Source organism: Pristiophorus japonicus, chromosome 6 (genome assembly GCF_044704955.1).
Source record: "Pristiophorus japonicus isolate sPriJap1 chromosome 6, sPriJap1.hap1, whole genome shotgun sequence".
NCBI lineage: Eukaryota > Metazoa > Chordata > Chondrichthyes > Pristiophoridae > Pristiophorus > Pristiophorus japonicus.
This window is the reverse complement of record NC_091982.1, coordinates 5,090,083-5,102,411: the sequence shown is the minus strand read 5'-3', so window position 1 is coordinate 5,102,411 and position 12,329 is coordinate 5,090,083. Positions and strand designations below refer to the sequence as shown.

Sequence of the window (12,329 nt, the reverse complement as noted above, 5' to 3'; positions counted from 1 at the left end):
TCGCCATCAAAACTGAGCTGGTTGACTGCCTCAAAGATTTCCCTTGTGGGGTTAACGAACGCCTCATGACTCTTCGACTCACCCTATCCCAGAACCAATGCGCCACAGTCATCAGCGCGTATGCCCCAACACTCGATGCAACGGATGAGACCAAAGAGGGTTTTTATTCCAACCTCGAAACATCCCTGTCCTGCATCCCCGTGGGTGACAAACTGACCCTCCTCGGTGACTTCAACGCCAGGGTCGGCAAAGACACAGCCCTCTGGGGAGGTGTGATTGGCAGAGAGGGGTTCGGGAAAGCCAACTCCAGCGGTACCCTACTCCTGACAAAATGTCTAGAACATGAACTCCTCATCACCAACACCCTGTTCTGCCAGAGGGACAAATACAAGGCATCGTGGCAACACCCTCGCTCCAAACACTGGCACCTGCTCGACTATGTCATCGTCCGAGTCAGGGATCGCAAGGATGTGCGCATCACCCGCGCCATGACAGGAGCTGACGACTGCTGGACGGACCACCACCTAATCTGATCCATCATCAACATTAACATTGCCCCAAAGCAGAGGGGACAGCAGAAGCAGTGCCGCAAAAAAGTCAATGCCGGGGCACTTAAAGACCCAGCTAAGAGAGCCCTATACAGCCAGCGCCTCACAGCCAATCTGGTGTGCCTTGATGACCCTGAGATGCTGAATGCCCACAGTGCTTGGTCTGCCCTCCAGGCCTCTATAACCAGTGCCTGTGAAGAGACACTTGGTCACTCAACCAGAAAACACCAGGACTGGTTTGATGAGAATGATCAGGAGATCCAAGAACTCATAGATCGCGAGCGCAGAGCAGTTCTGAGCCTCAAGCAACAACCCAACTCGAGAGCAGCAAAGCAACGTTACTGATGGCTCAAGGCTGAGGTTCAACAAAAAACCCAGGACCTAAAGAACAGATGGTGGATGGAGAAAGCACAGGTGATACAACAACTGGCCGACAGCCATGATGTGCGAGGATTCTTCATCGCAGTCTAGGCCACCCAGGGTCCAAACTCCCAAGACCCCACCCCACTGCTGTCCAAGAACAGGGAAACACTCATCGAGGACAACGAAGCAGTCAGGGCCCGCTGGAAGAAGCACTTCGAAGATCTCCTCAATCGAGACTCTGCCTTTGACTCGAGTGTTTTCGACTCTATCCCGCAGCATGCGACCCGCCACCACCTCAGTGAAACCCCAACGTTGCACGAGATAGGAAAAGCCATAAGAGCTTGAGAACAACAAGGCTACGGAAGCAGATAGAATCCCTGCTGAGGCACTAAAGTATGGCGGAGAGGCGCTGTTGGTGCGGATACATGACCTCATCTCTCTCATCTGGAGGGAGGAGAGCATGCCGGGAGATCTCAGAGATGCAGTGATCGTGATCATCTTTAAAAAAGGGACAAGTCCGACTGCGGCAACTACAGAGAATCTCCCTGCTATCAGCCACTGGGTAAGCTGTCGCTAGAGTCCTCATCAACCGTCTTCTCCCTGTGGCCAAGGAGCTCCTCCCGGAGTCATAATGTGGATTTCATCCCCGACAGGGCACAACGGACATGATCTTTGCAGCGTGACAGCAGCAGGAAAAATGCAGGGAGCAGCGCCAGCCCTTATAATACATGGCCTTTTTCAACCTTACAGTCTTTGACTCTGTCTATGGAGCATCCTCCTCTGTTTCGGATCCCCCAAAAGTTTGTCAACATCCTTCTCCTGCTCCTGACAACATGCAGGCCGTGATCCTTACCAACGGATCCATTACAGACCCATTCCACGTCCGGACCGGGGTCAAACATTCCACGTCCGGACCGGCGTCATCGCTCCAACCCTCTTCTCAATCTTCCTCGCTGCCATGCTCCACCTCACAGTCAACAAGCTGCCCGCTGGAGTGGAACTAAACTACAGAACCAATGGTAAGCTGTTTAACCTACGCCGCCTCCAGGCCAGGTCCAAGATCATCCCTGTTGTGTCCTTACACACTATGAATTCACACGAGGCACATTCTGCAGACAAGTTCACTCTGTGACCTGAACCTTTATTCACAGGACCAAGAAGTGATGACCCTGCGAGGGACCTCCCTTTATATACCTGGATGACCAGGTGAGGAGTGTCTCCCACAAGTTCAACCCCTGTGGTCAAGGTGCGCATTTCTTAGGTGTATACAGTGTACAGTGTTGTTATGAAGGTTACAGTTAAATGAAGGTTACATACATGACATCACCTCCCCCCAACATCTTATGGGGTCAAAGATTAAGTCTTTCAGGCGGGCGACACTCTCTCGTGGAGCGCCGCTGTTGGGGCTCTGGTTGTTGAGCCTTGGTATGCGTGTCTGTCCCCTGTGGTGATTCCGGCCTGTCCGGGCTGACCGCAGGGACTGTGCATGCTGCTGAATGTTCTTGTTGCTCGTTCACTGGTGGTGGTGTGAATACCATCTCATGATCTTCCTCAGGTTCCTCAGTGTCCATGCTGAACCTTTTTTTTACTTGGTCCAGATGCTTGCGGCATATCTGTCCATTGTTAAGTCTGACCACTATGATTCTATTTCCCTCTTTGCCAATTACAGTACCCTCAAGCCACTTGGGCCCCACAGCGTGATTAAGAACAAATACAGGGTCATCGATTTCTGTACAACTCCCCTTTGAGTTACGGTCATGGCACTCATTTTGGGACTGGCGCTTGCCCTCAACAATGTCTGACATCACTTGATGAATGAGGGACAGCCGAGTTTTAAGTGTACGTTTCATGAGTAGCTCCGCGGGCGGGACCCCCGTGAGCGAATGCGGTCGGGACCTATAGGCCAGCAGGAGGTGCGATAGGTGGCATTGAAGGGAGGGTCCTTGAATCCGGAGCATGCTTTGTTTTATGATTTGGACCGCATGTTCCGCCTGGCCATTGGAAGCCGGTTTGAACGGTGCTGTCCTGACATATTTGATGCCATTACCCGACATTAACTCCCGGAATTCATAGCTAGTGAAGCACGGGTCGTTGTCGCAAGCCGTGGGTCGCAAAGACCGCACGCAGACTCTCCACTGTGGTGGATATCGTGCACGAATTCAAAATGATGCACTCGATCCATTTCGAGTACGCATCAACAACAATGAGGAACATTTTTCCCATGAATGGGCCCGCGTAGTCTTCATGAATACGTGACCATGGCTTGGTGGGCCAGGGCCACGGGCTGAGTGGGGCCTCCCTGGGGGCATTGCCCAGCTGGGCACACGTCGTGCACCTGCGAACACAGTGTTCCAGGTCTGCATCAATTCCCGGCCACCACACATGTGACCGGGCAATGGCCTTCATTAGCACGATGCCTGGGTGCTCGCTGAGGAGTTCCCTGATGAATGCTTCCCTACCCCTCTGGGCATGACTACCCGGCTGCCCCATAGTAGGCAGTCGGCTTGGATGGAGAACTCATCCATCCGCCTGTGAAACGGTCTGACCTTCTCAGGGCATGCTCCGTGTGCGGGCGCCCAATCCCCAGTCAGGACACATTTCTTAATCAGAGATAGGAGGGGATCTCTGTTGGTCCAGATTTTGATCTGGCGGGCTGTGATGGGGGAGCCTGCACTGTCAAAAGCATCGACAGCCATGACCATCTCAGTGCTTTGATCCGCTGCCCCCTCAGTGGTGGCCAGTGGAAGCCTGCTGAGCGCGTCAGCACAATTTTCGGTGCCTGGCCGGTACCGTATGGTGTAGTCATACGCAGCCAGCATGAGAGCCCATCGCTGTATGAGGGCTGACGCATTGGCATTGACAGCTTTGCTGTTGGACAACAGGGATGTTAATGGCTTGTGGTCTGTTTCTACCTCGAACCTTCTGCCAAAAAGGTACCGGTGCATCTTTTTCACCCCATAGACATATGCGAGTGCTTCCTTTTCAACCATCCCATATCCCCGTTCTGCTTGGGAGAGCGAGATGGAGGCATAAGCCACAGGTTGTAGTTAGCCCTCAGCGTTACCCTGCTGCAACACGCACCCAACCCCATAGGATGATGCATCACATGTCAAAACCAATTTCTTACAGAGGTTGTACAGGGTCAACAGCTTATTAGAACAAAGCAGGTTCCGCGCCCGATTGAAAGCCCGTTCCTGACAGTCCCCCCAAAACCAATCGCAGCCCTTACGCAGGAGCACGTGTAGTGGCTCCAACAATGTACTTAAGATCGGCAGAAAGTTCCCAAAATAGTTCAAGAGTTCCAGAAATGAACGCAACTCCGATCTGTTGCCGGGCTTGGGCACACGATGAATCACCTCCGTTTTGGATTCGGTGGGCCGGATCCCGTCTGCGGCAACCCTCCTGCCCAAAAACTTGATCTCTGGGGCCAAAAACACACACTTGGACTTCTTTAGTCGCAGGTCTACCCGGTCCAGTCGGCGTAGCACCTCCTCCAGGTTGTGGAGGTGTTCCTTGGTGTCTCGACCCATGATAAAGATGTCGTCCTGAAATACGATTGTTCCAGGGATGGATTTGAGCAGGCTTTCCATGTTCCTTTGAAAGAGAGCGGCTGCTGAACAACTGCCAAACGGACAACTGTTGAGGACAAACAGCCCCTGTGTGTGGTGATGATGGTCAGTAGTTTAGATTTGTCGGCCAGTTCCTGGGTCATGTAGGCCGAAGTGAGGTCCAACTTGGTGAACAGCTTGCCGCCTGCCAGCGTGGCAAAAAGATCCTCCACTCTCGGAAGCGGGTATTGGTCTTGTAGTGACATTCGGTTGATAGTGGCCTTGTAGTCGCCACAGATCCTGACTGAGCCATTCGTTTTTAGGACAGGGACAATGGGGCTTGCCCAATCGCTGAATTCAATGGGCAAAATTATGCCCTCTCTTAGCAACCTGTCCAACTCACTCTCAATTTTCTCCCGCATCACATACGGCACAGCTCTGGCTTTATGGTGCACTGGTCTGGCATCCGGGGTGATCCGTATCACTACTTTGATACCTTTGAAAGTCCCGACACCAGATTGAAATAGTGATTCAAATTTCTGTAGGACCTGTGAGCATGAACTTCGCTCCACAGATGAAATGGCGTGCACATCCCCCCATTTCCAGTTCATCTCGGCGAGTCAGCTCCTCCCCAAAAGCGCGGGACAATTTCCCGGGACAATCCCGAGTGGCAGCCGGTTCTGAGATCCATTATGTGTGACTACCAACATTGCACTGCCCAGCACTGGGATGATCTCTTTGGTGTACGTCCGTAGTTGCGTGTCAATGTGTTCTAGTTTGGGTCTGCTAGCTCTGAGTGGCCACAGTTTCTCGAATTGTTGGATACTCATAAGTGACTGGCTGGCTCCTGTGTCCAGCTTCATGCGTACCGGGAAGCCGTTTAATAAAACTTTCATCATCATAAGTGGCGTCTTTATATATGAGCTGTGGATGTTTGCCACCTGAACACGCTGAACTTCAGCATCTATTGCTGTGTCCCAAGCACAACCCTGCCTTGCAGACCCCTCTTGTGGTTCATTTGCCTCGTAAATTAGCCTCGCTGCGGGCTTCCTGCACATTCTGGCTAAATGTCCACTGAAGTTACAATTTCTACAGATGAATTGTTGAAACCTGCAGGTTTTTGCAGCATGTCTGCCCCCGCACCTCCAGCATGAGCTGAGATTGTTGTGAACAAAAGATCTGTTACGAGGCATTCCTCTCTGATTGTCTCTTTGATTACTCTTGAGCACTCTGTTAGTGGGTGTCAATGGCCCCATCCCGGGATGCATTGTCCACCGTGACAGCGTAAATGTCCGTTCAACCTGCCATTGTCTCTGTTGAGGACCCACCCTAGAGTCTGTTACTGCCTGGTTGGTGTTGAATTGCCCTTGCCTGCCTGCGGGGTTCTGAGTCGCGTTTACAATGTTAACTCCCTGCTCCATCGCCACGTTAGAAGCAGAGTTGCGTGCGTATATTATCTTGGTTTCCTCCTCCCCCGCCATGAAGGTCTGAGCCATCAATGCCGCCACTTCCAAGGTCAAGTCCTTGGTCTCAATTAGCTTCCTGAAAATCCCGGCATGACCAATGCCCTCAATGAAGAAATCCCTTAACATCTCCACCCTGCAGGTGTCTGTGAACTTACAGAGACTGGCCAAGCGCCGAAGGTCCGCAATGAAGTCCGGTATGCTCTGTCCTTCACGACGTCGGTGCGTATAGAATCAGTGTCGGGCCATGTGTATACTGCTCACCTGTTTGAGGTGCTCACCGATCAGTTTGCTGAGCTCCTCAAAGGTCTTGTCCGCCGGCTTCTCGGGTGAGAGCAGGTCTTTCATCAGCGCGTACGTCTTAGGTCCACAGCTGGTCAGTAGATGCGCCCTTCGCTTGTCAGCCGCTGCATCTCCCAGCCAGTCCTTCGTGACAAAGCTCTGCTGGAGCGTCTCAACGAAATCGTCCCAGTCCTCACCAACACAGTACCGTTCCTCTGTGCTACCGATGGCCATTCTCGTGAGTCGTTGATTCCCATTTCTCGTTGCCAAATATTGTGTCCTTATACACTACTATAAATTCACACGAGGCACATTCTGCAGACAAGGTCGCTCTGTGACCCTAACCTTTATTCACAGGACCAAGAAGTGATGACCCTGCATAGGGCCTTCCTTTATATACCTGGATGACCAGGTGAGGAGTGTCTCCCACAAGTTCACCCCCTGTGGTCAAGGTGTGCATTTCTTAGGTGTATACATTATGCAGTGTTGTTACATGAAGGTTACAGTTACATGAAGGTTACATACATGACAATCCCAACCTCTGTCGTTGAGCTATAATACGCAGACGACGCCTGCGTCTGCGCACATTCTGAGGCTGAACTCCAGGATATAGTCGACGTATTTACTGAGGCATACGAATGTATGATACTTACGTTAAACATCCATAAGACAAAGGTCCTCCACCAGCCTGTCCTCGCCGCACAGCACTGCCCCCCAGTCATCAAGATTCATGGCGTGACCCTGGACACCGTGGACCATTTCCCATACCTCGGGAGCCTCTTATCAACAAAAGCAGACATTGATGAGGAGATTCAACACCACCAGTGTAGCCTTCGGCCGCCTGAAGAAAAGTGTATTCGAAGACCAGGCCCTCAAATCTACCACCAAGCTCTTGGTCTACACGGCTACAGTAATACCCACCCTCCTGTATGGCTCAGAGGCATGGACCATGTACAGTAGACACCTCAAGTTGCTGGAGATATATCAACAACGATGTCTCCGCAAGATCCTACAAATCCCCTGGGAGGACAGACGTACCAACATCAGCGTCCTCATCCAGGCTAACATCCCCAGCATTAAAGAACTGACCACACTCGATCAGCTCCGCTGGGCAGGCCACAAAGTTCGCATGCCAGACACGAGATTCAAAGCAAGTGCTCTATGTGGAGCTCCTTCACAGCAAGCGAGCCAAAGGTGGGCAGTGGAAACGTTACAAGGACACCCTCAAAGCCTCCCTGATAAAGTGTGACATCCCCACTGACACCTGGGAGTCCCTGGCCAAAGACCGCCCTAAGTGGAGGAAGTGCATCCGGGAGAGTGCTGAGCACCTCGAGTCTCATCGCCGAGAGCATGCAGAAATCAAGCGCAGGCAGCGGAAAGAGCATGTGGCAAACCAGTCCCACCCACCCCTCCCTCAACGACTATCTGTCCCACCTGTGACAGAGTCTGTGGCTCTCGTATTGGACTGTTCAGCCACCAAAGAACTCACTTCAGGAGTGGAAGCAAGTCTTCCTCGATTCCGAAGGACTGCCTATGATGACTCCTTATGTTCAAATGTAGATCATTGATGTATACCACAAAAAGCAAGGGATCCAGTACTAAGCCCTGCGGACTCCCATTGGAAACATCCTTCCAGTCACAAAAACACCCGTCAACCATTACCCTTTGCTTCCTACCTCTAAGCCAATTTTGGATCCAACTTGCCACTTTGCCCTGGATCCCATGGGCTTAACCTTCATGACCAGTCTACCATGTGGGACCTTATCAAAAGCTTTACTAAAGTCCATATGCACTATATCGTACACACTACCCTCATTGACCCTCCTGGTTACCTCCTCAAAAACTTCAATTTGGTTAGTCAAACACAATCTTCCTTTAAAATCCGTGCTGACTGTCCCTGATTAATCCTTGCCTTTCTAAATGTAGATTTATCCTGTCCTTCAGGATTTTTTCCAATAATTTTCCCACCACTGAAGTTAGGCTGACAGGCCTGTAATTATTCCGCCTATCCCTTTCTCCCTTCTTAAACAAGGGTACCACAATAGCAATCCTCTAGTCCTCCAGCACCATGCCCAAATCCAAAGAGGACTGGAAAATGATGGTCAAGGCCTCTGCTATTTCCTCTTTTACTTCGCTCAACAGCCTGGGATGCATTTCATCCGGGCCTGGGGACTTAGCTACTTTCAAAGCTGTTAAACCCCTCAATACCTCCTCTCTCACTATGTTTATTTCATCCAGAATTTCACACTCCTCCTCGATAGCAGTATCTGCATTGCCCCTTTCTTTTGTGAAAACAGATGCAAAGTATTCATTAAGAACCCTACCAACATCTTCTGCCTCCACATAAAGATTGCCCTCATGGTCTCTAAAAGGCCCTATCCTTTCTTTAGTTATTCTCTTACTCTTTTAATATAATTATAGAACATCTTTGGGTTTTCCTTAATTTTACTAGCCAAGAATTTTTCATGCTTCCTCTTAGCATTCCTAATATCCTTTTAAATTTTACCTCTTAACTTTCTATATTCCTCCAAAGATTCTACAGTATTTAGCCGTCGATATAAGCTTTATTTTTTTTCTTTATCCTCCCCTGTAAGTCCCGATCTAGAAATGTCCCACCCTTTTTCTTTAAGTGCACATATTTGGCCTGAGCCTTCCGGATCTCCTCCTTAAATGCCTCCCTCTGTTCCGACTGATTTACCCACAAGTAGCTGTTTCTAGTCCACTGTGGCCAAATCACTCTTCACCTTAGCAAAGTTAGCTTTTCCCCAATTTGGGACTTTTATTCCTGGTCTATCCTTGTCCTTATCCATAACTAACTTGAATCTGACTGAATTATGGTCACTGGCACCCAAGTGCTCTCTCACTAATACCCCTTTCACCTGCCCAGCTTCATTCTCCAAAACTAAATCCAAAACCACCCCCTCTCGTGTTGGGCTTGTTACGTACTGACAAAAAAAGTTTTCTTGAATGCATTTTAAGAATTCCGCACCCTCTATACCCTTCACACTATATTTGTCCCAATCAATATTAGGATAGTCAAAATCCCCTTCTATTACTGCCCTATAGTTTTTGGACTTCACAGCAATTTGACGACATATCTGCTCCTCTATCTCCCTCCCACTGTTTGGGGGTCTATAGTACACGCCCAGCAGTGTGATCGCCCCTTTTTTGTTTTTCAATTCAACCCATTTTTGATGATCCCTCTAACATATCATCTCTCCTCACCGCTGTAATAGTTTATTTAATCAATACTGCGACCCCCCCCACTTTTTACCCCCCTCTCTCTGTCTTGTCTAAAAATCCTGTAACCAGGAATATTGATCTGCCAAACCTGTCCCTCCTTCTGCCATGACTCTGTAATGGTTATAATGTCGTACTCCCAAGTGTCTACCTGTGCTCTTAGCTCATCCACCTTATTCACTATACTCCTTGCATTAAAATATATACCATTTAGCACAGGAAGACCTCCTTGATTACTACTTACTAACCTTTGTTTCCTCTGTCTTACAGGTTCACTTTCTAAATTCTTGTTATCCAATTTCAGCTTTACATCTTTCCCCATTGAATTTGTTCTCAGGTCCCCAATCCCCTGCCAAGCTAATTTAAACTCTCCCCAACAACACTAGCAAAACTCCCCATGAGGATATTGGTCCCGGCGCTGTTGAGGTGCAACCCATTCGGTTTGTACAGGTCGCATCTCCCCCAGAGGCGGTCCCAATGCCTCAGGAATTTAAAGCCCTCCCTCCTACACCAACTCTCCAGCCACATGTTGATCCTCTCTATCCTTCTATTCTTGCACTCATTAGCACGTGGCACCGGTAGTAACAAGGAGATTACTACCTTTGAGGTCTTACCCTTTAATTTTCTCCCTAGTTCCCTAAATTCTGCCTGTAGGATCTCATCCCTCTTTCTACCTATGTCGTTGGTCCCGATATGGACCACAACCTCTAGCTGTTTACCCTCTCCCCCCCACCCCCGCCCCCCGAATGTCCTGATTCTGCTCTGTGACATCCTTGACCCTGGCACCAGGGAGGCACCATACCATTCTGGAGTCACGTCTACGGCCGCTCTGTTCCCCTAACTATTGAATCCCCTACCATTACAGCTCTCTTATTCTTCGCCCCTCCTCCCTGTGCAGCTGAGCCACCCGTGGTACCTTGGACTTGCCACTTTAGTTTTGTGACCTTTAGTTTCTGTGGGCCTTTCTGGGTCATTTGGCTCCAGGTTGAGTCCTGGGACATTGATAGCTGCTGAAGGGGGAGCACTCCGAGTCTCACTCTAATCCAAGGCTATCAACCAGATGCCCAATCACTTTCATCTGGCTCAGCCTCTTCCCTCACAGGTCGACCGGCTAACAGGGTATTATCCTACGTCTCCTCCCACAAACCTTCCGAAGCTCAGTCTCTCGCAGAGCTCTGAGGCCTTGACTGTCTCACCTCTCGCCCTTACCCCCACACGCTGTTCGCTTCCAGACACACCTCCCCCTTCCCCGCTCGAGCTCGCTGATCTTCCAATCACAGCTGCACTTTTCCCCACCGCTCACCAGCCGCTCGCACTTTTGCCGTCGGAGTTTGATGCACAGCCCCTCCCCCCCGCTCGAGCTCAGTGTTGTGAACGGCCTGCTGATTTCAATACGCGGCACATTCCAGATTGCTGCGCGGCCAAGAGGGAACATTGCTGATGACCCTTAACAACAGCAGAATGTAAATATAATGAAGCATGTGCCTCAACCAGAAATACTGTGGAGCAGAGCATTTGGGATGCTAAGGCAAAGATTCTGCTTTCTGTATCATGCAAGTGAGGTGCTTCTCCATAGTGTAGCAAAGGTGTGAAAGATAATCACAGCCCACTGCATGACTTTGCAAAGCAAAGGAGGGTGACCATGAAACAGGACAGAGGGCCATGGTCAAATATGGAAGAATCTGACTTAGGAAATGAAATGCAACCAGTTTGTAAGACAGAAACCGCATGTGTGGTATGATATTGATCCATACACACTGTAGAGGTTGGGCCAAGGTTTGATCCCTGGTCTCTGCGGAGTTAGCTGATCTCAGCTGGGACACCAACAGATTAGGGAGAGGAAAATTAGCCCGGGTTCCTGTTCCTGATCCCTGTCACGTGACTCTTGTGTGAATATTGGGTGAAGGCAGGGTAGGCTCCGATCCCACCATGCGAAAATAGCCCGCCAACACCCAATGGTAAGTTTTCAGAAATGGTTACCACTTGGGCAAGGTTTTGGAATGCTTGTCACTGCCTTCAGCAGAGGAGAGAAAGGCTGGGGTGGATGTGATCAGGAAAAATATTGGAGGAGGTAAAATGATGCATCCAAAAAGTAAAAACTGAGTTCATTTAATCACATCAGGATACAAATATGTTTTAATATAAACCATTTGTGACAGGCCAATTAGTTGAACGATGAAAGAGCTGGCCAGTAGAATTCAGCTCTAAGAACTTCTGTTTCAAACTGATATTTTTTTGGTGAATTGTTGCTGTGATAGTGAAGAGAATGCTGAGTGTTTAATCCCATGACCCACTTACATGCTTGTGCGTTTCAGTTGCGAGATGAGTTCGATCAAGGTCTGGAAGTGATTTTGGATGACGAGCACAGTGTCCATGATGTGGCGGCTTTACTGAAAGAGTTTCTGCGGGACATGCCGGACCCTCTTCTCCCCAGGGAGCTCTACACAGCCTTCATCAACACTGTGTGTAAGTGAGATGAACCCACTCAGCTTACAGTAAGGTTGTCAGCAAAACACATAATACAATTCAATAGCCTTCAGGCACTCATTTCCAAGGCTCACACATAAAGAATGTTTGCTTGACCCTTGATTCAGAGGTCAGCTAATTGCTGTGGTAGTGTCCTCCAGCATATGTCAGTGACTCCATGAGAAGAGGGGAGTTCTTTTAGAAAAAAGTTTATTTTGCTGCATACAACAAAGATAGTGCCTTCCTGTCTCCTATCGCTACATGCTGAGCTGTTACTCTCAGCTGTGATGCTGTGAGAAGATTGGTTAGGGAGAGAGTCTCTCTCTTTCAGACTTTTGCCCAATAGGTGTCTTTCCATTATTACATGACGTGCCTTGAATTTTTCTTGTACAATTTTCTCTACTAGCTGCTCTCCTAGG

At 49.6% G+C, this 12,329-nt stretch overlaps 1 protein-coding gene across 1 annotated transcript in view; it reads left to right on the top strand.

The window, feature by feature from the left end:
* Nucleotides 1-12,329, top strand: part of LOC139265084 (rho GTPase-activating protein 6-like) — a 202,526-nt gene that overhangs the window by 143,573 nt on the left and 46,624 nt on the right. Inside the window, exon 7 of the mRNA XM_070881975.1 lies at nucleotides 11,760-11,910. Within this exon, the coding sequence (XP_070738076.1) occupies nucleotides 11,760-11,910 (151 nt within the window). The remainder of the gene's footprint in view (nucleotides 1-11,759; nucleotides 11,911-12,329) is intronic.